Source organism: Meleagris gallopavo, chromosome 5 (assembly GCF_905368555.1).
Source record: "Meleagris gallopavo chromosome 5, MGAL_WU_HG_1.1, whole genome shotgun sequence".
Lineage (NCBI taxonomy): Eukaryota > Metazoa > Chordata > Aves > Galliformes > Phasianidae > Meleagris > Meleagris gallopavo.
In genome coordinates this window covers 54,057,619-54,082,536 of record NC_139408.1, presented here as the reverse complement: position 1 = coordinate 54,082,536, position 24,918 = coordinate 54,057,619, and the positions used below count along the sequence as shown (strand labels likewise).

Below are 24,918 nucleotides of genomic sequence, written 5' to 3'. Positions count from 1 at the left end.
GTTTGGTGGTGGTCGTTGTTTTTTTTTTTTTCGAGGTTCCATCCATTCCAAGATGTAATAGGCAGCTATAGTGCCTAGAATAATCGCAGAGAAAGACTTCTATGCCATGAAGATAGAGGGTGGGAGGGAGAAGAGGCAGGAAAATCTGTTGTCTGTGTTCTTGGAAGCCTTCTCTGTCTCCATTTGGATGCTGTCAGTTTCCTTTACACAAACATTACAGCATCCAAAGGGAATTAGAAATACTTACCCATGACCACAACGTCAGTCTTAGGTTTGTCAGGAGAAAGTAATGCAAAAGCAAAATCTTGAGCATAGTGCCTCTACTTTGGTTTTAGCATGCTAATAAATATCTGCTGATGCTGGAAAGAGGTAGGTCTGGCTGTCTAGGTGGAATACAGGAAATTTATAAATCTTACCTCATAGATATGAGGTGGTTTGTGGATCTGTAAAAGTGCTGTCTAAGTCCTAAGTAATAGTTTCTGTGTCTTGTGATGTCTGAAGTTACACGACTGTAAAGCAGTCATTTGTGCAATGGCATGGGACAGAGACATAAAAAGGGGATGCTGCTGGTCAGAAGGATTTTAGCTGCCTGAATTATCATACTGAACCTTTTAACTTCAGCAACATTTATTGTAAATGCATCTTAGCCCAACATCAGTACAAAGATAAAAGGTGATGTTTTTTATTGGTAAACTTTTACTGACTTCCGTAGCAGCCCCTCTGCTCAGATGTGTGCAGTGCTCAGTGCTGGGACCCTCACGTAATTGTGTGAGGCTGCACAAGCAGGAAGCAGCCTGCCCTGAGCTGCTGTACGTCCAAAATACCTACAGAGCTCATGTGCTTGTGGGCTTTGGCTAAGATTCAGCTGGGAAATATGTCTTGTGACTCTTGTCCTTCCCTCAAGCCCGCTCCCAAGTCAAGGAAGATGAAAATTTAGTTTGTAAGAAAAAACCTATACCTGAAGGCCAAGCAGCTATAGGGCAGTTGCAACAGGCAGTTGTGTATTTTTCCCGTTGCTAAGTGGAATTTAATCCATGTTGCCAAAGCCCATCAGCTAAAGTTGTGATTTTTGGGAAAGGAAAACAAATGAGCTGTGTCACACAGCTGCACGATCTCCTTGGGGTAAATGTGCTGGCCAGGTCCAAGAAGGCGCAGTCACTTTGCCATGCCAAAGCACACGATGCTTCCTAACATTCACACCTTGGCCTGGGATGGGAATGAGGAAATCCAAGGAGAGTAAGAGCGCTTTGAGACTGTGCTTGATAAACCAGAAATGAGCTGCCTGTGTTTAATGGTGAAAGTAATTGCCTATTGGAGCAACTCACTGACGGGATGTCTGAAATCTGTAAGTCTGGATTGGATGCTGTTCAAAAGGAGTTTTGCCTAAACTGCCAGTTGCAGTCCTTGGACACCATAGAGGAACATGCTGGCAGCCCAAGGATGGATGGTGTTTGTATGCAGCCCCGCTCTCTGGGACAGCTTGGTGTGTTGTTTTTGCAGTACGTATCTCATTGAAGGATCCTGTCGTGGCTCTGTGTCTTTCCCCTAATGCTTAGACCAGTGCCTGCCATGCAGTTGGTATGCTGACCAATCAGCCTCTCAGTGTCCAGATGCAGCTCACCTGTGCTTAACAGCTGACCACTGTGAGAGCAAATAGCCATCGTGATCCCTTGCAACCTCTGGCACATTGGGAATCCCACAGAGGAAGACGGATGAAATATTTTCATCCTGTCCTACCAGGATTTCCCAGACACAGATGGACATCTGCAGCAATATGAATGGTGAGGAAAGGGACTTGTGATGAGCCCAGTCTGTTTGTCAGGAGCCTTCCTGTGCCTTTTGGCCAATGTCAGCAGGAGTTGCTCTCATTAAAAAAGTATTAGGAATGCACCAATGGCAACTCTGCGAGCAGCTGTTCTGGTGATGCCCTCCAGAGATGTGGCTCCTGCAATCTGAGCTGCTCCCTTTTTCCACACACAAATAATTTCCAGAAATATTTATCAAGGTTTTGATCTTTGCCTGAAACTGAATTTTCTTTTCTCTGGCTGGAACAAAATTCGTCAGGATTTGGAAAGAGTGAGACTTTTCACTCACCAGATGAGGGTGTACACATGTAAAATGTTGATATTTCCCATTCACTTTGGTTGGAGGTACAATGATTGTTAAATCTTGAAATCTGAATGTCTCATTCAAACATTGGTTTCTTACAATGGATGTTATCTGCCCACATCAGCATAGTTAAAGAGTATACTATTTTCATGAATTTGAATGGATTGGAAATTGACAACTTCTAGCAGTGTAAAAAGAGACCCTGCATTTGTATCTCAAAAAAAAAAACAAAAAAAAAAAACACCATGTAAGAATATTGAAGCTAAATTTTTAACCTTTCTTTTCCTGCTTTTTAAAACATGTGGTTGCCTGGTTCTAATGCTGTGGCAATATCTTGTGGCACAGAAATGAACGTGCTGTGACTGTGAATGTTGGAGTGACTCATGGCTGACTTGAGAACTTTCTCCACAACTTTTTGTTTCCAACACTGGCACACCACTACCAGGAGCTCCTCCTGCCTTGTTGAGCAGTACAGAAAGGCCACAGCTATTGTTTCCATCACAAACAGAAAGCCTACTCAATGGAAATCTTGAGCTGTAGAGTTCAGCCTGGATCCATGATAGGACATCTCAGGAAGGTCATTGCCCCCAACCACAAATCTAATTAGCAGCTTTCCCTTTCTACTGCCTTTTTTTTTTTTTTTTTTTTTTTTCCTGCTTAGTTAATTTTAACCCAGTGTCCCACATGAGGAATCTTTGGTTCCCAGTTGAGGGAGTAGATGCATCTGGAGGAACCCCAGGGAACTGAAGAAGCTCGGTAAGGGATCACCAGTGGGAGCCTGGGTTAAACATGGCATTACACCACAGAAAGTTTCCGATCTCCCATTGCAGCCAAAATGTCTACACGAACAATACTGCTACTTTCCTAAATTCCTGCATTTTGCAGATGTGAAGGTCAGTTTCTGTAGGGGAAGCTGGGCTATTTTGGGGGAGTTCACAGTGCTGTCTTTTTGCTGCCGCTGCTAATTTTTGTGAGCACCATAGAATACAGTAGAAAATTGAAACTGTGTGAAAGATCAACAAATCAGTGTAGAATGTCACGCAGCAACATCTGTTAACTTTGGCTCTATCTCATATCCTCCTGACCCCTCCTTTGCAGCCACAAGTCTCCTGTTTTGTGAGAGCTTGGAGTGATAGGGACTTGGAGAGCAGGGGAAGGAAAGTCTAGCAGATTCTCAGTGGTCTGAAGGGTTTGCAAAAGTACCATGTGGAATTAAAATTTTATGCTTGTGTGTTTCTGTATTTTTAGTTATGAAACAAATGGGAATTTGCTGAATGAATTAATTGTATTGTACCATAAACGTCTTATCTGGAGAGCCATTATATATTGTAGCTTACAAAGTCTGCAGAGAAAAATGAAAGAGGCTTCCCTTTCTCTAATTAAGGCTTTCAGGAACTCATTGATTGCAGAATCTAATAGGCTTGCTCAGAGACATTTGTTTGATATTACTTCTGATAAATGAAATTTTTTTACCTACTGGTAATTTTACTAGTGACATTGGAGGCAGCTGCTCTCTCTAACAGTAAGTTTGCCTGCAATAAAACTTTATCCTTTCCTTCCCATCTTGTCCAAATAGCTACAAATAGTGAAACGTGAGTTCCAAACTGTAGATCACAATAAAAATTCTAAATCTTGAAGAAATGAGTGATGTGGTAGACAGTGTGTCTTTACTGGGGATGGTCTTTGTCCAGACCAGCTTGATGCTGTATGCTTGTTCTTGCAATGCATTTAATAAGTGTAAACAAGACTTTGACCTGCCTTATAGACATTTATGTATCTCTGCTTTTTTTTTTTTTCTTCTTTTTTTTTTAATCAGGGTCAGCAGATTTCGTTAGCTCCTATTCAAAAGCTGGAGGAAACTTTGTATGAGTATCAGCCTCTGCAAGTGGAGACATATGGACCAGCAGTTCCAGATCTTGAAAGTTTGGGAAGACTGGGGTAAGTAACGCTGCAGATTTTCACAGCATTAAAGCTGAGATGGTTATTATCTTTACTTTCCCAGCATGTAGGTGTTTTTACATACATATATTTGTATGTATGTATGTAAAGGGTCTTAATGAAATATTAGACTTCCTGCCCAACCAACCAACATTTTGTTTGGGTGGATAAGCTAAAATTTTTGGTCTTCAAGCCTTTATAGATCTATTGAGAGCTAGACTGGATTGCATTAGTGTTTTTAAGGTTGTCCTTGGCAGTCGCAGTGAAGTAGCTGTTCATTTTCAGTTGCACGGTATTAAAAAAGAAATAAATAAAATTCTGGGGCTTAATTTACCCAGCTGTAAGCCAGTAAAAATATTAAAGTTGGGCCTTTTGCCATGGAAAAGGGGTAGATTTACTTGTCGACTGCTGTCTGCAGTTGAACTGCGTTTGTGAGAAATGAAGCACAGAGCTTAACTATGTCAAAAAGTATAAAACAGGGCTGGTCCAGCAGCTTGGCGCACTGTGGTGTGCAGCCATGTTTGGAAGTGAGTTTAGGAGCATGCTGTGTCTCGGTAATGGAGGCTGGGAAGGCCAAAAGTGATGTATCTGCTCTCCGAAGAAGTGTTTGTAGCTGAAATGCCACCTGAAAATGTGTCACTGTCTGGATAGGGAGTATCCCCAAACTGGTTGTTTTGACTTCCAAGTCACAAGCACTTAGAGCTGCTGGAAAATGATGCGGCAGAGTGAATGTGAGATCAGCAAGGCAAGAAAGCATTTAAAAAATAAAAATTAGTTATTTACCTTAATGCTTATGGGAAAACTGAAGCCAGAAAGGACTGAATAAAGCTGAGACACTTCAGTATGCAGATTCAGAGAGCACTGAAATCCAAACAGGAATTCCGACTAGTTCAGTGGCACAGACAGAATTTCATCTCACCCAGAAAATGATAAAGGTAGATTGACTTTTTAAAACAAATATGCAAAGTAATGATGATGTAGAAAATCCAAGGCTGTCTGGAATTGAGGTTGTCTCCATTTTTATTGTTTCTATCCTTATGGTGCCTGTACTTTTTATTATCTGTTCCCAAGCTTCCGAGACCAAATATTAATTAGCAGTTTAAACTTGGGCAGAGCCAGATTCAACCTTCACCACCTGTTTGGATGGAGCACAGCTGTGAGGGACCTCCAGGGTGATGGGAGCCTTGGGGCCCTCTCAGCCCTAAGCCTTATCACAACTGGAAATGTTGAGGGAGGAAAAAAAACTTACTTGTACCATGAGGGTTCCCAGGCTCCATCTCTTGTGTTCGTGCCCTGTCAGGTGAGTGCTGGCATCCAGGTCCAGCAGGAACACTGCTGTCCACATCTATCCCATCTAAATGTCTAACCCTATACCTTCAGGTGTCTGAAATACCTTAAACCATGCAAGGCTTTTCATTTATGTATTTTTATTTCTGTGTTTATATGAATTCATGTGCATTTCCTGTTGATGGTGAATGCTTAACCAGTGTGCTTTGATCCCAGGTTTTTGTTGTTTTTTTTTTTCTTCAGGCAGCTGTTTGCAGCTGCCTCAGTGAGGCAGAATTGCTGGGCATGATGTTAATCCATTCCTGCTAAAGATTGCTAGTTTCCTCTTAATTTGGACTCATATAAAGTCAGGTTCAGTTTAAAAGTATTTACAGTTTTTATTCCTTCATCTTTGGCCCATTTCCATCATCTTTCTGTGAGAAAGAAAGCAGTTTTCCATAGTCCTCCCAAATTTGTGAGTATTTGCTCAGTTTGTGCTGTTGTTATTCATAAAGTTTAGCAACATTTGTTCCTGTTAACAGTTTTGCAGATTAAAGTTTGGCCATTTATTGCTGCTAAATAGTTCCCTCAAATGTGCAGGCTGTTATCATCTGAGTTTCTGTAGCTAGACTTATTGCAAAGATGCTGCCAATCCGGAGGCTTTGAGTTCACTTCTGTTAACATAATTAATGGCTTTGTTTTAATTTATCTTCAGAACACCCAACAGAATGAGTGTTTTAAATATTCCCATCTTAACCTTTTACATTCTGCAAGACTTACTTCAGTTGTCAGAAAATGCTGCTTTTTCTTTCTTAGTAAGCTGCTATAATGAAGGAGACAGCTGGCATGGAGATTTCTAGCAAAACTGGAAAAAGGGTGAATCCTTAAGAGATCATTCAGAACATTTGCTAGGGACCTTTTCTAACTAAAAAAAATATAGTGTTTTAAGTTGACTCATATTATTTGCTCTTTAGACTAACAAAAAATCCAATAATCCCCACCAACTTTGTACAGTCCAATATCCTTGATTCTGCATCATCCCTCTGCTCTTCTGTTTGTACTTTACTTGTTTTGCAAATAACAAAATTATGTTCCAAATGCCTTTTAGAAATCTGTTTGTAGTTTCTCTTAAGACTGTAAATTTCTATAATTTTATTTACTGTAGGAAAGCATTAACATCCATATGATGCATATTTTTTTGCTGTTTTATTGGTGGCTTGACAATAATGAAGAAACTGATTTTTTTTTTTTCTTCTTTTCCCATACAAAGGATTGGTAGTAAGTATAGGATTTTGCATCTTGTCCGCCTTCCACATCTTTTTTTTTTTTTTTTTTTTTTTTTTCAAAAAAGAAGACTTTTTTGAAAGAACAAAGCAAGAATTCTGAAATACATGACTTTTTAGGAGCGATATGTTTTACACTAACTTGCAGACAACATTCAGCCTTTAGGCAGAGGAAGTGAAAGAAACTTTCTCAGATAGAGATGCCTTTGACTCCATAGTGGTGGGGTTGCTGCAGGGAAGTCCTGTGATGTTTCCATGAATCCCTCTGAACGTGTCCAGATGGAGATGATTTGATCTTGGTGGCAGAGAACACTTCATGTGCGTAGTGTGGCTTGGAAGGAATAAGCAGAGAAGATTTGCCCATAAAGTTCACAATCACAGAATGGCCAGGATTGGAAGGGACCTCAAGGATCATGAATCTCCAACCCCCCTGCCACATGCAGGACCACCAAGTTCAACAAAGACAGGAGCAGAGTCCTACAGCTGGGGAGGAATACCTACAGGCACGTTAGGGGCTGACTTGTTTTGAAAGACCTTGGTGTCCTGGTGGAGAGCAGGTTGGCCATAGGCCCGCAGTGTGCCCTTGTGACCAAGAAGGCCAGTGGTAGCCTGGGGTGCATTAAAAAGAGCACAGCCAGCAGGTCAAGGAAGGTTCCCTTCCTCTACTACTCTGCCCTCGTCAAGCCACACAGAATCATGGCATCACATCCGGAGTACTGTTTCCAGTTCTAGGCTTCCTAGTTCAATGGGAAACTTGTTAATTTTTCAGATCCGTTTCATCCAGTTTGGCTCCATCCAGTGAGCCTTTGGCAGAGTGCACCTTCAGGCAACCGGAAGCTTGAAGGAGCTATCAGCAAAGGGCAGCTTGGTATCAGGTGCTGAGATACTGACACAACTGGCACCTGCCTTGAGATCTGCTCTCTGTGTGACATTCCAGTACCAAAATAAGTTTTGTGTATCTTTTGTCAATCCTGAAAAAATACCACATTGGCCACTGTCATCTCACCCCTCTGAGATTTTTTACTTCTGTTCCTCCTTCTTTACCTGGTGTAGTTTCAGAGATTAGTTTTGTTTCCTTTGAAAGCATGCTCATTCAATATTTCTTTTTCAATATCATATTTGGGAGCCAACATTTCTCCATTTCTTCTTGTTCCAAACGAGCTTCTGTTGATTTTGTTTTTGGAAGTTAACTTGGGATGCCACGCTAAGAGCAGAGCATCCATGGGCCACATCATTTGTTTTTGAGAACTGTCTGGGTTGATGTCATTTGTCTGAAGTGGGGAATATCATCTTGTGGTTCAAATCAGTCCAAATCTATTGAACTGCCTTAGTCATGCAAGGCAATCAATGTGGGGATGAAGGATGTGTGGTTGAGAGAGCAAGAGTGCCCAAAGGCTAGGGCACTTGCTGCCATTACTTTACCTCTGGGTATCCTAAGAGGAGCCAAAAGGATCTGTCTTTTTTATTTTTCCTTTCCTTTTTCTTTTTTCTTTTTTGCTAATGTTTTAGCTGAGCACACTGAATTTGTCTGTGCGGTTGGAGATCTGGAATAGATAGAATTTTTCTTACTGCAAAACAGAAGAAATGAGAAATAAAACAATCTCATGCCAAGTAGTGAAAGAGTGAAAGAAGAGGGGGGTGGAAATTAGTTCCCTTTTACATGTGAAGAGCTTTGCTGATTTAAATACGCTTGTTGTGTAGTTTTGATTTTAAAGAATAATAATAATGCAAGGATAAAAACGATGGTTTGTTTGAGGTCCTGAAAAATGTAAATTCATTCTCTGGATGGTCCATGGGGTTAGCAGGAGCTGCAGCACAGCATTCTCACCAAGTAGTTACAGCTGTGGGTGTGCCATGCACAAGCTACATACAAAATAACTGTACATTAAAAACCTGCTTCTGCAATTAACATTTTGGATAAAGAATTCTGTGTCTCAAAGTTTAAAACCAGTCTCTTGTAATCCAAAATAGCTCTTACTCTAGCACAGCACAGATCTATTTGTGCCATGCTCACAATATAGAGGTAATTAACAGGTATGATTAATTATGATTTCTCTTAGCACTCAACTTCAAAATCCTCAACCTTAACAGGGAACTTTTGTGCAGATCTTGTAAAGAAACCAAGTCTGCTCTGCTTAAAATAAAATGGTGTTTGCCTGCTTAACTTGGTCTGCAGAGATGCATCCTTAGTACTTATATCTGCTTGTAAAAATTGAGTTCGCTCCAAAAATACTTGCTTTTCTTTAGGGAAAAATTGGTCTTTCTTTTGATGTATTGACTTGTTTTCATCTATTACCACATTGCTAGGAGTTCTCCAATCATTTAGAGCCTTGTTTTAGTGCCTTGTGTGATGCAAAAACAAAGGTCAGTGGCAAATACTGGTGAAGCTATTAACATACCGTAGTAGTTAATTTAGAAGTTAAAGTGAATCAAAATGTCATGTTAAGAATTGAGGGTAAATTCTGAAGGAAAATCATAGTTTGGGGCAATTTTGTACATAGAATGAATATGTTTTAGCCCTCCGTGCTTTTTATAATGAGCAACTGGATCGATCCATTACGTTTTTCCTTAGTGTGCAGCATCTCAGACATTTTAAATCTTGAGTGAAGATGAGTAGGCTAGATTTCATATCTGTTACAACTTTGTTAGCATTTAATTTTTAGCCTTCATTTCAAGTGGAAAATTTCTGCATATTTCTTTGTTGTACAGTGTTGCAGTGTAATTTGAAACACATGTAGAGTTCTGGCAGTTAATCTAGAGATGACTAGTTTAACTTCTTTGCTGTCAATCACAATGTATTTTTTTTTTTAAATGAGGCAATAGTGAAGATGCTCTCCAAACTGTTCTCAAGCTGGTCAGTTTCTGCACTGCATTCAAGACAGGAAAATAACTGAGAATTGATTTTGAATGGGTGAGAGGACCACTGAGTGTTAAAAGTTGTAACAGGTGAATTTTCACATCTGCTTGCTTTGTGATTGGAGTATGCAGATATTTCTTGAAAAGCCAAAAACTAAGGGCTTATTTGATCTGTCTTGACCCATTGATTTTGAACACTGAATTCATTCTCAGCTCAGTAGTCAGAATCAAAAGATTAAGAGCAAGGGGAGCTTGTCTTCCTTTGGGGCACTGAGAGCACTGCACTTGTTCTTACAGGAGTTCTCCTGGCTCTCAAAGCGTATGGTCTGAGTTTCCCAGTGCCTTTTGATGCAGGGCCTCATGCTCTGTTTTCTGAAGTCGACAGAAAGGTTTCTGTTGCCTTTTGAGGTACTTTGAATCAGAAACTTAATGAATGAGAATTGGAAGGTAAAAAGTGATTATTGTTTTACTGACACCATTCCTTTTACATACAGCCTTTAAAAGTAAATTGTTTGTTATACCATGAATAATTGAACGAAAGCTTATGAGTAATGGTGTTAGGCATCTGTGGGAACTTTTTTTTTGTTGTTGTTGAATAATGAATAGGGTCAAATGTGCTGTTTTTCAAGAGAGGCAGGAACAAGGAGATAGACTTATGTGCACACTATCTATTTGGTTTGATGTGGAAACTATCTTACACTGGTTTAGCATACTGCAGATTTTTGCAGTAAGGTTCTGTAACGATGCAAATTCAGTACATGGGAGGTAGATTAGCACCAATTTTTCTCCACTCAAATGGAAATCGAGGAAAGGAGCACAGCCTATGGTAAGTCTGAAATCTTACTGTTTAAGAAATCAGCTTTCTGGCAAAAATGTCTATGAACATTTCAAACGACACCCTGTAGTATATGGTGTTTTGCACGGAGCTCTTCTGTCAAGGTCATTAGCCATTGAATGTATTAGAAGTGGACTGCTTATGAAACAGAGTTTTACTTCCTGCCCGCCCACCTGTGGGTATAGTGTGGGTTCTGTAACTGTAAAATGTCTCGGGAGGGTTATAAAAGCAGAGAATATGGAAAATATATAAAGAAACAAAGAAGGAAGCATGCATACACCGTGTTGTTTCTTACATTTAAAGTTGGCCGTAGTTGTATATATACCACTAAATTAACCTCAAAAGCTGGCCATGACAGCAGAATGTCCATGGTAATTGTTTTTGTTGGCGTGTGGCTTCAATATTAACTCATCGATCTAACACGAGTCTCTGTGCTCAGAATACTGGTCTGGTAATGTTTTTTTACTTTTTTCATGCAATCATGGAAAAAATATGTTTCTGCTCGAAGCAGTTGTCAAACAAGCTTCTTTCATCGACAATCAGACACAGGGCAGCTGAGTAAGGCTGTTTAGTCTAGAATAAATACTCGAGAGATTACAAGGTCGCTGTAGGAAATGTAATTATACCATTTATTCCAGAATAGTCTTTTTGTAGTGTGGGCTTGCAGAACAGTAAACCATGCTGTTTGTTAAAATATATGTAATATTAAAAAAAAATAAATCAGAGCCTTAGCATATGGAACGAAGAGCTAACTGTCTGGCAAACTGTACTACGGTAACCTAGTAAATATTTAAAATTGCTTCAAAAATCAGGATGGTAGCATTGCTTTTATTGCTGCTAATTGGTAGGAGGTAAACCCTGAACCTTCTCTGCAGGTGTAGAGGCAATAGTGCTAAATAGGCAGCTGAAAACACCATCAGGCAAAATTGTCTGATGATGGATTGTGATGGGACAGGAGGCATCCTGCAGATGTGTGGGCCAAATGCACTATTTTATGCACTCTTTTGTGCTTCACCAAATCAAAGCATTTTTACTACCAGTCTCTTACATCCCTGATGGTCTGTGATCTGTACGAGCTCTTATATGAAAGCCCTTTGCTGCTTTCATCCTTCCCTTCACCCCTACGTTGTTATCACTTTCTATATGTGGTTCTCCGGTGACTTCATGTCCACAGACTTCACTCCTTACTTGTTTTCCATTTGCTTAGAAAAATATATTTTTTGTGGAAGTTATTTTTAGCTTTTTCACTGCATCTCTGAAACTGTTGTAGGTTTGAGGTCAGTATTTTTGGTGCTCAGAGTTTATCTACACTTTGTTTCTCCTTCCTTATTTCTCCTGCTCTCCATTGTGTTGCTTTTTTGAGTCCTTCCTCTGACTCCTAAGCCAGATGAATTGAGGATTGCAAGTTACCACAAAAAAAAATAATGTTTTTTGTATGGGCAAAACATGGTGACCTTTCCAGCAACAGGAGAGCCTCAATGCCCTCAGCTTTTGTAGCTCTTTCCAGGATAGAACCACGCTTTCTTGAAGACCAGTGATGAACTGCAAAAGGAATGCCTTAGTGATAAAGGAGCAAGAAGAGCAAAGTCATTTGGATGATGGATGGAGAGTATGGGAGAGCAAGGCTCGATAGCTTGCTGAAGAATGAGGGAAGAACCACCCTGCTTGATCAGCATCTCAGGAATTACTCTTGCTTTGCACTCTGACAGAGGGATGTCACGACAAGGAGTTGTTCTGGGGGATCCTCAGCAAACATGCTATGGCTTTCTGAATGGCCTGTTTGAATAGACTAATCTTCTAAATGAATTAGTTAGTCTCAGATACAGTTGAAGCACAGGTGAGGAGCATCCTGTTTTGAATTTGCCCTCTAAGGTATTTATAAAAATCCATGATACTACTCAATCCATTGAGTAGTAAAAATGCAAGAAGAATGTCTGAAAAGCAGAGAATGAGTCTTCCTAGAGCCTTCAATGCTGTTGTTTCAGGAAGGATGGGTAGTATATAATGAAAATTACTAAGACTAAGAGAGGCAGAAAAACAGACCCCCCAAAGAGGAAAATAAAGCCAGAAATAATGCATTTTCTTGACTCTAATGCTAAGAAAGATAGTTGTGACACGGTATTCCAAACAAAAGTATTTGCTCAAGTGTCAAATGGCTAAAAAAATGATTAATTACAAGTTTCCTGAAATGGCAGAGAGAAACACGAGGGAGATGCTTTAAGATTCAAGCAGCATTTCAAGCTGTTGCTCATGATTCTTCTTTAACCTCAGATAGCTTTGTTCCAACATTATTCTTGACAAGAGGTGTCAACAATGTTTAAAGTTTATCTGAAGGGTGCAAAGAAGTTGGATTGAAGAGTATACTCCCAGAGGAGTATACCACTAGCCAAAGTAAGTAATCTCATTCATTAACTTGATTCTGTGCATATAACTGATTTCACACCCAATATTCTTCATTTTTTTTCTGGTTTCCTTTGAAGAAAAATTAAATGCAGGTCTTAAACACTGGAGAGTCTTAGTTTGTATCTCCCTATGTTGCAGCAGTTTTTGCATCTGTTCACTGATTTCAGTCAGTAAGGGTAAACAGGCCCCAAGCTGCTGCATGAAGAGGTGTTGAATCTTGGGGGCGACCCTGAAAGTGCATCTGCTGACAAAAAAAGCTGCATGGTGAGTTTAGAAGTTACTGGACATCTAGGACGTTGCGTGGGAATGAGACACCCCATATATGTCCTGTTTGCTGATGAACAGTTTCAGTCAGAGCTTGCAAGCACCCATGGGAGCAAACTATTGGAAGTCAGGCTGCATGAGTTGTGGTTCTTATGGCACTTCTTAAAAAGAAAGGAGAGGAAAACTGAAGCTCTTTGGATCTTTGGAATTGGAAGCTGTCCAAGGACAGGTAAAAGGTTATTAGCTCAGATGTATTTTGTATCTGGAGACTTGTATGTTGGGGCAATGGGCAGAAGAGGAACCCAAAGCTTTGAAAAACCAGCAGCCAACTGAAAAGCTTGCAGCTGTTCTTAGCCTTGTGTTTCAGATACCTTTGATTCATTGTGGACACTGAGGACATGAGGTACTTTGAATTTAGAATCTCTTAAATGCCAGTGTTTGCAGCATGGGGTATAATCAGTGAGAACTCAAAATATTAGTTATTTATAAACATCTACTGCTTTTATTCCAAATCACAGAATCTGATCAAATCAGCCTCTGTGTTCCATGAATGAAATGTTACTCGGTCACCTCGCACCCACTCGTGTGCTGTGTTACCCAGAAATCTCACTGGTGATGCTGAAGTTGGCTCGTGGTGTGGTTGCAGTGATTTGCTTTGACCAGTAGACTCCATAACACAGCCAGGGAGGGTTTGCCTTGAGCCCTGAGCGTACAGCAATCTTCTGAGGACCGGTGGTACTTAACATACAGCTACAGAAGTGCTTGTTAAGTCAGCATTTTTGAAAATGAGCCTTTTCTTTTTCTCTCTAAGGTTAGGGTCATGCTCTGTGGCTTTTTTTTTTTTGTGTGTGTGTGTGTGGGGCTGCTTACAGTGGGTTGAGGAAAGTACCTGCAATTAAGTTGGTTGGCTGGAGTTTCTATATACACATTTAGGAGCTGATTTTCATCATTTTGTTTTTTGAAGCATTGGTCATAGTAAGTTGAGATCTGTTCTAGGTAAACAAACCGTGCAGTGTCAGGCTTCCAGAAGGAGCTGAGTTGTTCACTTCTCATTCTTCAAAACTGAGGCCTTCAAGTTAGGCCATGTTTCTAATAATGAAACAGCGGTTTGAACATAATCATCCTTCACAGATGAACTATTGCTCAGGCATGAAGGTAACACCACCGTATTTTCATTTCTTAACCTAACTGGTATTAAATGTAAAAACATAAATCCTTTCCAGTGAGAGAGGAGAAGGGGAGATGGTTTTCATTTGGCATAATTTCCTGTGAGACGTAGTTCTAAACAAGGCCCATATTTACACGAGACAATACAGTTTTACATGTACTAGTGTATCCAGCACATTTTAAAATTGTTTAGCCAGTCCCAGGTATTTAATACTTTCACAATAAATGTGTTTAATAAAAGTAGATGAAGTTTGAAATAATTTTTGAATAATTTTACAGTAGAAACACCAGTTAAATCAACTCCATTGCAGTAATAAATGTCACAAAAACAATTAATTATACATGCTTGCCACTGCAAAATCAATTGTGTAACTGTTCTTTTAAAACTGACTTTTACATTACTAAACCCTAAACACTACACTTCTGTAACTTGTCAGAATCAGGTTTTGGTTAATAGATATTTTCAGTGATGTAATGGGAACTTCTGGCATGGAGTCAGAATATAATGGACTGTGATTAATGTTTTAATAAGCACTTTTCTTCTACTTATGATGCAGCAGTGAAATTGTTTCCTGCTTAGATTGATAGAACAGCAGGTGTGCGTACTTGTTTTTTCTTTAAGAATGAGTTTTTCAGTTCCTCTTCTTGAAAATATTTAATGTTTTTCCTCGAGTAAAACTCTGCTCATTTGGGTTTTTCAGTTTGTTTGTTTTAAATCCAGCTGATATTTGTCATTTGGATGTGGAGGGTGCCTTGGAAACGTTTTCGGTACTTTGATTGCTTTACAAAAGAGGAACCTCACTTGTTTTAAGTAGTTTTGATATATTGATTTTTCTCTTTACTGAAAGAATCTAGAAATAGTGTTGGAGTAATTCAAAACTGTGTGAGAGCCAGGTATGGTGTTGAAAATATCAGCAGGTTAGATTTATTATTGAAGCTGACATAATGTGCATGCTACATGCTTGGTTACTTTTGCATTGGAAGGGATTGTGTTGTTCTGTATCTTAAATATTTCTGTTAGAAAAAAGTCCATTTTAGCCATTCTTTGTAGTGACCCATCTGTACAGATTTGTCAGTGCAGCTTTTTTACTAGGAATTCAGAGTCCTGATGGAACAGCAGTGTTTCTTCTAAGCCAGGTGAGCACGTTCCCTATGCTTTAAATGCCTTCCAGATACCAGGTGGTGGTTGTTCTCTGGCTCTTAGTCCTGTGCGTAGCACAGAGCACAAGGACTGCCTTCTGTTGGGTTTGAAGCAGTCTATCTTCCCTTCTCCTCTACCCTTGCAGTTAGTTGCTGACAATATGCAGCTATTTGAGAGGCATAGGACAGCTAACTGGGATTTGTCAGCTACCTAAAGGGCAGCCAGGTCAGGCTGCTGTTGGTGACAGCCCTGAATAGCTTCTGTCCTAAATCACAGCATGGCTGTGGCTATTGGCTGCATATTATGGTGTCAGATAGGCAGGGAGAGATGGCTAATCCCTTGCTCCTTGCCTGCTGATACCTCTTCAGCTTCCCAAGTGCAGATATTGGCAGGGTAGCTCTGGGGCTGTGCTGCAAAGAGCTGTGCTAAGGATGTGCTAGGAAGAAGGGGCAGTGACTTTTCATTCATAGAATCACAGAATGGCCCTCACAAGGATCATGAAGCTCCAACCCTCCTGCTACAAGCAAGGCTGCCAACCTCCATATCTAACACTAGACCAGGCTGCTCAGGGCCCCATCCAACCTGGCCTTGAACACCTCCAGGGACGGGGCATCCACAGCCTCTTTGGACTTCTCCAGAGGAGCAGGGTGTCCCTCCTGGGTAGGAGGCTGGGAAATGCTCATAGTAGGGAGAGATGTTGGCTGATAGCAAGTCATGTACCTGTGCTGGGGAGTCAGGAGGAGTCCTTCTTGGAGATCTGATGCTAAAGCTGCCCAGACGTGGATCTGGGTACCCTGGGTGCTCTGGGTGGTGCTGCTGGAGCAGGGGCTAGGCCAGAAGTCCTCCATTGTAAACCATCTGGTGAGAAATGGTGTAAAGAGGCAGTCCTATGTCTTGGATATTGGTGGCTTTAGCCCCTTAGGCATGACTCCAGGCACCTCTGCTTTCTCTTTTCAGCATGGTAGATGAGTCTTTCTGGAAGGGCAGAAGAGGTGCTGTGGTCCTGTCTCTGGAACAGTGACTCTTTTTTCTGCTGTCTATTGACATTGGTTGGGATTCAAGATAAGAGATAGTTTATCCATCTTCTCATTCCCCACTCCACTCTTGGGAATCTTATTGATCTCTTTTTTATTCGGAGTGTCAGTCTACATTAAAATTTTTCTATCAGCTTTGAAAAAAATGTGGATTTTAGCATATTCATGTTTTTAGTATTTACTGAGAATTTCCTAGAGAGCCTCTATACGTTGGTTTTATGCCAGCTTTGCATGCTGGGGTAGCATCTGTCTTGAATAAAGTATTTGCATTTCCTCCTTTTGCTACCACTGCATTTTAGTTCTCCCTTAAAAAAAGATTCAGAGGTGACTGCTGGCTGCTATCTTTATTTCCTGATACTCTTCCAGAAGTCATGAGGAAATGCTCATGAATAAGGCCAAAATAAATCTACACTTCTTCTCCCCTTCCTGTCATTAAAAGCTTCCCTCTCTCCACCTCCTCTTTTCACATTTAGGCCTTGATCGATTGGGCAGACTTCATTGCTCTGTGGTCACTGATTCTGTTAATTGTCAAAAATTATTCCAAAAATGAGAGAGCAGAGCTGCGCTCTGAGGCCATCTCAAAACTTGGAAGCGGAAAGGCTCTGCTGTTCCAGGCTCTCCAGTGCACAGTTAATTTTGGAATGAAAAGACCTACAGATATCGAGTCTGTGAACAATCTGAAACAAGGGAAGAAAATTTTGCTGTTATTTTTTTCTTATTCCATGTTCTAGGTGCATCCTGCTTTTTTTTTTTTCGTTTCTTTTTTCTCACCAGAAGAGAAGCAAACTCACTAAGTATTGTGGAGAAGGTGAAAGTGAAACTCAAGAGTTTGCTTTCAGGTCTACTGTGAATGAGGGGGTACTCAGCCTAGAGTCCAAGGATGCTGTAGGAGCCGCCTTGATCTTTTGAGTAAAGTAGTCATCAAAATGACTCCTCTACAAAATGTCTGTTTATTGGGGTAAGAGTTTGGCCAGGTTACAGGAAATGGGGTTTTCCTGGGAGCTGTTGCTGCTGGTTGACCTTCCCACATTTCAGGGCAGAAATGTTGAAAAACCAACTGGAGCTATCTGCTCAGATCAGCTGCCCACCCGTACTGTGGTAGCAGGCTTTGGAGGCTGAGACTTCTAGATCAGAATCTCCTCTCTTAAGAAAATCGGTATCTTTTAATACTATTTTTATCCCCTTAGAAAAGTAATTCATGAATGAAGCTCAATTTGTGGAGATGTAGGTACTATTTCATACTTTCCTCGTGCACGTGAGCACCTCTTGTCTCAGTGAGAATAGTGGTGGAGCACTGCAGTTTGTTTCAGATGTCAGACTGTGCCCAGCAGCCCTGCTCAGGAGTGGCAGTGACACCAGAGGCTCTGCGCCAGGCCACAGGAGAGCTGATTTCACCACTGTGTTGCTCTTTATAAGCTTGAGAAGGTTACCACGGTCAAATCTTCACTAAAATCTAGGGTAGTTGTATGCCTGAGCTCCCTATGGGCTGTCCTTTGACTTTCCCACTGGTGTTTTGTCTCATTTTCTGCAAAACTGGAAAACTTGCTTTGGAATATCAGTGTTAGGCACAAGGAAGTGATAATTACAGTAGAGGAGACCGCATAAGCTGGAATGACTGAGTGGAGGTGGTAACACAGGCTACTGGTATTTTCAAAGAGTAGTGCATACTGTATTTGGACTGCTTTGAAGGATGGTTAGTTGCAACAAACCCCAGAATTTTGTTGATTCATGACTTATATTTTGTTTTTATTCAGCATTTTTTGCCCTTTCTGAGGGCTCCAGCAGCTGAAACAGCACAGCCTTGCCACACAGCAGTTTCAGCTGAGTCTGGTGTTTGAAATGGCAACACTGCTAAATGTTTGTGACTTGGTTTTAGAAGAGCATTTTTGGTGCCAATTTCCTTAAGAAAGCAAAAACAATATGTAAAGCAAGAAATACAAATAAAGGAGAGGTTCTAAAATACTTTTGATGTTTAAAAAAACCACAGCAGAACAAAGCAAAAAAACCCCCAAACCCAACATGCTAAATGAAAATGGTTCAGAAGACATGCTAAAGTTAGCAAACTTTTTGGAGTAATAGGAAAAATAGTATTTGGAGTAATAGGAAAATAACATCTAAATAAACATGTACTCCTGAATTCCCATCACCTTCTTTTGTTTCCACTTTCTTACAATGCACATCTAAATTCACTGATTGCCTTTTCTATTAATGAGTTGTTACCGAAAGTTTTGCTTTTCCTCTGGCCAAAGGTTTGGATGCTACCAGTGGAGCAGCTACCACATGGTAGGGGGAGCAGAGGGACAAGGAGAGCTCCCCAAAAGGCTCCACTTCCTGCCAAAGTGCTGACAAAACTGCAGTGACACTGTTGATTTCCCACAAGAAGAGAGTTGACCTCAGGGCATCAAGAATAACTGCCTTGGAAGCGTGCTCTGTGCACCGAGAAAAGCTATAATTCCTGCTGGTATGACTTTATATATAGAAATGTGTGTAGGTGCATATATGTATGTGTGTGTATATCATTTTACATATCCAAAATAATATTGCCATTACTGCTGTTGCATTATTAGGTGTTTCTGTAGGCATGTCAATGCATTAAGTGTTTTAGCAGCCACAGATTAAGATAGGTGTCTTGCCCCAGAAGAGAGAAGCTAACACTTACTGTAGAACTTCATACAGAAGAACAGTTCGAGCACTGCATAGACAAAGCTTACATTTTCTGGGGCAGCTAATTGAATGAGGAGTCTGTCTTGCTGGTTTTAATGAACTTGAGGCTTTGGCTTGATTTGAAAAACATACTAGCTAAGGGTAAGGAGACCAGAGTCTGAAAGGTGTTGGAGACGTGGTGTTAGTATAAAGGGATGTGTTGGTGCATGGGGCTGAGCGTGCTGTTTGGGAAGTGCTTGTGGAGCAGCAAAGGCAGAGGTAGATGGCCGTGCTGGGAGAGGGATCAGATCTGTTCCTGTCACAGATTCCCGTATAGCTTTTGTTAAATCAGGTAGGCCAACATCTTCAAAGGTAACTGAGCACCAAATACTTTTGGATTTTGGCTTCAGACCTTATGTAAATCTCTCCCTTTACATTCCCATGCTTGGCACTACTTTGTATATGTACCCACCTCCTAGGCTGCGGGAATAACGAGAGCTCAGGTTTTGTAAGTTGGCCACTGTTACCTCTGTTGTTTCCAGGGTTAATTCATTTACGTACAGCTGCGTCTTGTGTGCCCTGTGTTCGTTACTCCTAGCTGCATGACCTTTACTATTAATGTGTCTTTGGTTGGAAGAAGTCAGTGTTAGGAAGTGCTGTGGACTAGTCTGAAAAATTCATCTATTTTCTCAGCGCCCTCAGATTTTGTGACAGCTGCACATTTTACAAGCAGTGATTTTTATATTTTCTTTCAAATAGTAGATGAAAGCTGTTGAGTATCACTGAGATAAAACGAGATCCCTGCAGGGAAAATACCTCATCAGATGAAGAATCCCCATTCACACTTATTTTTTGTGATCTATTGGTGTAAGCTGTGCTTAAATCTACTTTGGTGTAGCACCAACGAAATAATTTTGAATGTGGTACTTTAAAGAAAAGCCGATCTGTTTTTGTTAGAAACCTAAGGGTGAGCTTGATCTTTCCTTTTTGTTGAGGTGAGTCACTGAGAGGTGTGTTAGATCTTGGGGGGAAGAAATTGGAGAGCTGTGTTGGCTAAACAAACACGAAGGTCAGCGTGGAACATATTCAGGAGCAGTGCATTAAATGCAGTCGGAGCTTTTATACTCTGGTAAAGGACAATAACTCCAGTGTGAAAAGATTACGTTGTCAGGAAAATGACTCACAGCATTTCTATTGAAATCTTAGTATATCTTCTTTTCTTCCTTGAGGAAAACACCATAGAGTGGTTATTATTTTAAGTGAGGAATTTGCATAGAAGCAGATTTAATCCCTCTGAAGAGTTACAGAGAAATTGTCTAGAACTGTAGGCATGGTAAAGTGTGGGGGCTGTGTTTGAGACAGCTTCCAGAGCAGCTTGGAGCACAGGCATGGCCAGAGTGTTTTGGAATACCAGAGGTGGTCTGGAAGAGCCAGCTCTGCTTTTGCTGTGTGTTTTCCTTCTCCATGGCTCCAGCTAGCAGAAGTGATGTAGTATGAGAAATTCTTCACCATTAATGGGATTGAGAGCCAACATCACATTAGCCTATAGTACATTTGTGCGCCAAGCTATTACTTCAGCCTTTGAAAATCTCCTTAGCTTGTCCTGCTGATGGGACAAATCAGTATGGTCCTGTGCCTCTCTTCCCTTAAATCATGTTAGCAACCTGTCAGATGTGATGGACTATGCTGGCTTGACCAACCTGTTGGAAATGACTACCTTCCTTCTGCTAGTAAAGTGATTGCATTCAACCCTTTTTCTCATCAAAGTGTCAGAGTGGTTTTGGTGGACAGAATACCACTTTTTACTGCAGAATAAATCCAAGTGACCGTTTTCCTTCTGTTCTGCTCTGTGGCTTCAGAGCTGAGACGTGGGGATCCACAGAGCCCGACTGCCTCCCATTCTGTTGTGTATTCATTTATGTTTTAACTGAAAAAGTGCATTAAGCACACGATATTTGTTGCTTTCCTGTGCTCTTCTGCCTTTAATTAGAAGGTTTATCCATTGATATACGACAAACAGAGACGTTAAATTGGGGCTAATGGAAAATAAGTCTGACCAAGAATTGCAGCGACAACAGAATGTGATGAGATCTGTCAGCTGGCCTAATAATGCCAAAGTTTGGCATGATCTGTAATTTAATGACATTGTTTTGTATGATGTTGCATAAGGCACTAATATTTTTGTGTAGTCTTAAAAACAAGCAAACTTGGTTGTAACATCCAGTGTGCATATTTGCATTCAAACATAAATACACCTGTTTGTGACTGTGTTAAAGCTGTAAGCCAGACAGTTTCTTTAATTTCTCCTCAGTAATGAGGTTTTATATCTCAGTGATATGAGAAATTAAGCGCTCCAAGAGCACAACGTGGAGAAATTATTTCAAATTTCCTTATTAAAATTCACATACAGGTGTTTATGATAATACTCGAAGGCTAAAGGATCTTCATAATGAAATGGCAAATTGCATTAATAAGTTAAAATGAGCTCGAGAACAAAGATGTACTATATTTCAATATTTTAGGCGAATGTATCTTACTAATTTAGTAATCTCTCACCTCTTGTCTTGCAGCTTTTTGAGTTAATGTAGCCAGGGAACTCCCCTTCAAAGCACAGTAATTTCTTTAAACCCATTTGATCTGTCAAGTAGGTGTAGAAGTTTGTTAGAGACCCCAAAAGATTGCAGATTCAGCTCTGACAGACTGTACAAATACAGCAGAGGTAATTGACTTAGCCAGGGGAGAAAATTCTTCCTCCCAATTATGTCAAATACTGGACAACCTTTCAGAGGTGGAAAGAGAAACGTGCCTAAAGTACAATACTGGCATAGTCCTTTACCAGTAGTGCTTTTAATACGCTTTTAAAAAAATTATTATTATTTAAGCATTTAGGGATAAAATAATAAAATCAACCACCTCAACTGCATCTTTGTTTTGGGGTTCTCAGTCCTCGTATGTCCACTGCCTGTCTGTGGCCCTGTGACTTTCTGCGTGAGGTGTGAAGACAAACTTTCAGGATGCTCTGTGAGGCAGTGAAGTCCTGGATTTTGTATTCTGCTGGGTTTTAGTTGTTCTTCTCTTTGACTTCATTTTGGTATGATTTAAACCTCTTCAATGTCTACAGATTTCTGTCTTATAATAAGATTTTAGTGTTTGGATGTCAAAGGGCTTCTTGTTTTGTTCTTTAATCCCTGGTCTGGACTACAGTCTGTGTCATACCTAAGCTTTGCAATTTTTCTGTTCCAGCAGCATGGGATTCTTTTGCAGAAATTTCCTGCCAGTGGAGGAGGAGCTAGCTGCCATGGAAGGGGTTATTGTTTGAGGAATATGATTCTTTTCTCCCCACTCTGACACCTTTTCTTCCCACAATTCATTTTTTTTGAGAGAGGAAATCAGAGGCAAGCTTTTCCACTGCAACTCATGATAAGTGATACTGCCAAGAAATGATGATGACAATAAAAAAGGATTCATGTAAATGATTTTTTATTCTGTATCCTCCTGCTGCTGTTGTGACGCATGACAGATACTGGTGATAGGCAGCATTTACTCATGCATGTTTATGCACGCTTTCATTTATATACAAACACACAGCACATCCAACAGGATATCTGCAGAACTCTAAAAATTAGTCTGTATCTTTCTGATATATCATAGCTCGTGTTGTCAGATTGGGTGACCAGACTGCATTCCGTCTCTCCACTAAGTACTACAGGTGGCTGCATGCTGCCGCAGAACAAAGATAAAATTGTTGTAGGAATTATGGTTTTCACAGGCTAGGGAGATACGTGGCTGTCTGCTCTGTGAGCTTTCTGTCTGCTGCTGCAGGAGCCCTTTAAGTCATGAGGGCCGAAAGCGGTTGCATTACTAAAGCTGCAGGGTGATGAGTGTTTTTCAGAGATTGATGGGAGATCTGATTATTATTATACTTTGAGGTTGTTTTGTTTGGTTATTTATTTTGGCTAGTTTTTGCTTTACAAACATGCCCAAGAACATTCAATACAAGCCCATGGTACTCGACACCGCGCAGCGATTAAAAGCTCTGTGGAGGAACATTCCGTGCTGCAGACTCTCTAGAGGTGGAGGTTGCCATCTTTAAAAGAGGGAAATAAAATAGCACAAATAACAAACTGCTCTGATTAGCTCCTTCTTTCTCTTGCACTTCACTCTCTTCTTGCTAAATGTGGCAGCGCTATCAAAATATTACATTCTTCTGGCTTTTCCCTGTCAGTGTAACCGTTCCAGTCCTTTCAGTGGAACTCCATTCAGTTTGAGGATTCCAACGTTTCCTCGTTCTTGCAGCTGGTTCTGCTGCCTTAAAAACAAAAACACAGATATTTTCAGATTGACTCAGTATTGATCACAGTTGCATTTGGTTAAATTTGAGGTTAGTTGACACAAGTTGGTGATGAAACTTCATGTGACACCCTTTTGGACATCAGGCATTCATTATGTCTAAAAACATTTTTTGAGAAACTTTATACTGCCACTAAATGTACTTCTATGAAAACAAACTCCTTAGTATAAGTAATTTAGATTTGAAGTCATGGTAAACTTGTTTTTTTCACACTTCTTGGAATATGCTTTCACTTTAGCTAAACAACGTTCTATCTAAAGAATAAATTCAAGAATAATTTTTCTAGTCGTGGCAGCAAAAAGTAACACTACACACATCCAATATTGATTTTCAGTAATAAGCTGGCTATAATCCTAGATCTCGAATGCAGCTTTCTTGTTGCTGTTGTCTCAAGTGAAGGTGAAGGGAGTCTGTTTTTCCTTCTTCAAAAGTGATAAAAGCCAGCAGATACCTGTTTAGAAATAGAGTTGGTTCATGTCCCCATTAGCATAGCACTCTCATTTAACCTACATCAAATTCAAAATGGGAATTAATTAAACCAATCCAGTCTGTTTCCCCAGTGCAAGAGGGGGACGGGAAGGTGGAAGGAATGTTTTTATTATGAAGGAGATCAAACACTGGAACAGGTTACTGAAAGAGATGGTGAAGCCTTCCTCCTTGGAGATCTTCTAGAAATTGCCCTGACTGATCCTGCCCTGAACAGGCTGATGTGCCTTGCAGCCTCAGTGCTCTTCTATGGCCTTTCTGCCACCTCCTCTGCCCTCTGTGTGAAACAATTACAACATTTCACCAAACCTCAGTGTTAAGGTATGTAAAATCTCTCTCTTTATAGAAAAGAGAGTATTGCAATCATATCAAAGCCTTCTAAACCAGAATCTACCTGAAAGTGTCTATCAGCATTACGTTCCTAGTTACTTTTTGCAGAGGCCTCAGTGATTGTCCGTGGAAGTTCGCCCCCAAGTTTCTGAAGTGGTGTTGTGGATGTTAGTCACCGTCAGGTGTGGCCTTGCTGGTGAGAAACCAGCGGAGTTGCACTGGGGAGAGGAATGGTGAGTGATACAGCTGAGTCAGCCTGAGGTTTTAGAGAGATAGCACAGTTTTAATTGGCTTTTTGTTCGTATACCACAATCAGTTTCATACTTTCCCTCCCGGGTTTGAATGTTCCCAGAATCAAAAAGTAAACTTGGGTTTTATCATGCAAGCAGGTATTTCTACAGTTGACTTGTCTATTGCAAAGTAAATTGTGTTTGCTGTTTTGTAGCAAAAAGCACTGATGTTTGTTGTGCCTTTGATCTCTGTAAAGTGCTCTGATGTGGTGAGATCACCTTGATGAAGCACTAACAGGTCTTTCCTTCAATTTTTTTATTTGACTTGATGTAAAAGGAAGAAGGAGAAATGGAATTGAATGCAAGCTTATTGTGATAATTAATTTCAGTCAACAGTAAGTGTGTTCTTGAAAGTTGCTGTACAGGAATTGGTATTGAAATAAGATATTAGCTAATTACTTTGTTAATTTTCACTGAAAATTAAAATTTCAACTTCAAACTATGGGGCAAATTTTGTTTTCCAAGGCAAGTAATATAGAGCACTGACTTCCTTTTCAGAACTAATTCCCTTTCTTGGTGTAT

The 24,918-nt window shown here is 40.4% G+C and overlaps 1 protein-coding gene across 7 annotated transcripts in view; it reads left to right on the top strand.

Annotated features, from left to right (window-relative positions):
• MNAT1 (MNAT1 component of CDK activating kinase) overlaps nt 1-24,918 on the top strand; it is a 115,870-nt gene that overhangs the window by 75,078 nt on the left and 15,874 nt on the right. For all 7 annotated transcript variants that reach the window (XM_085225815.1, XM_003206785.5, XM_085225812.1 and 4 more), the window contains one exon: nt 3,926-4,047. In XM_085225815.1, coding sequence (XP_085081941.1) covers nt 3,926-4,047 — 122 coding nt within the window. The remainder of the gene's footprint in view (nt 1-3,925; nt 4,048-24,918) is intronic.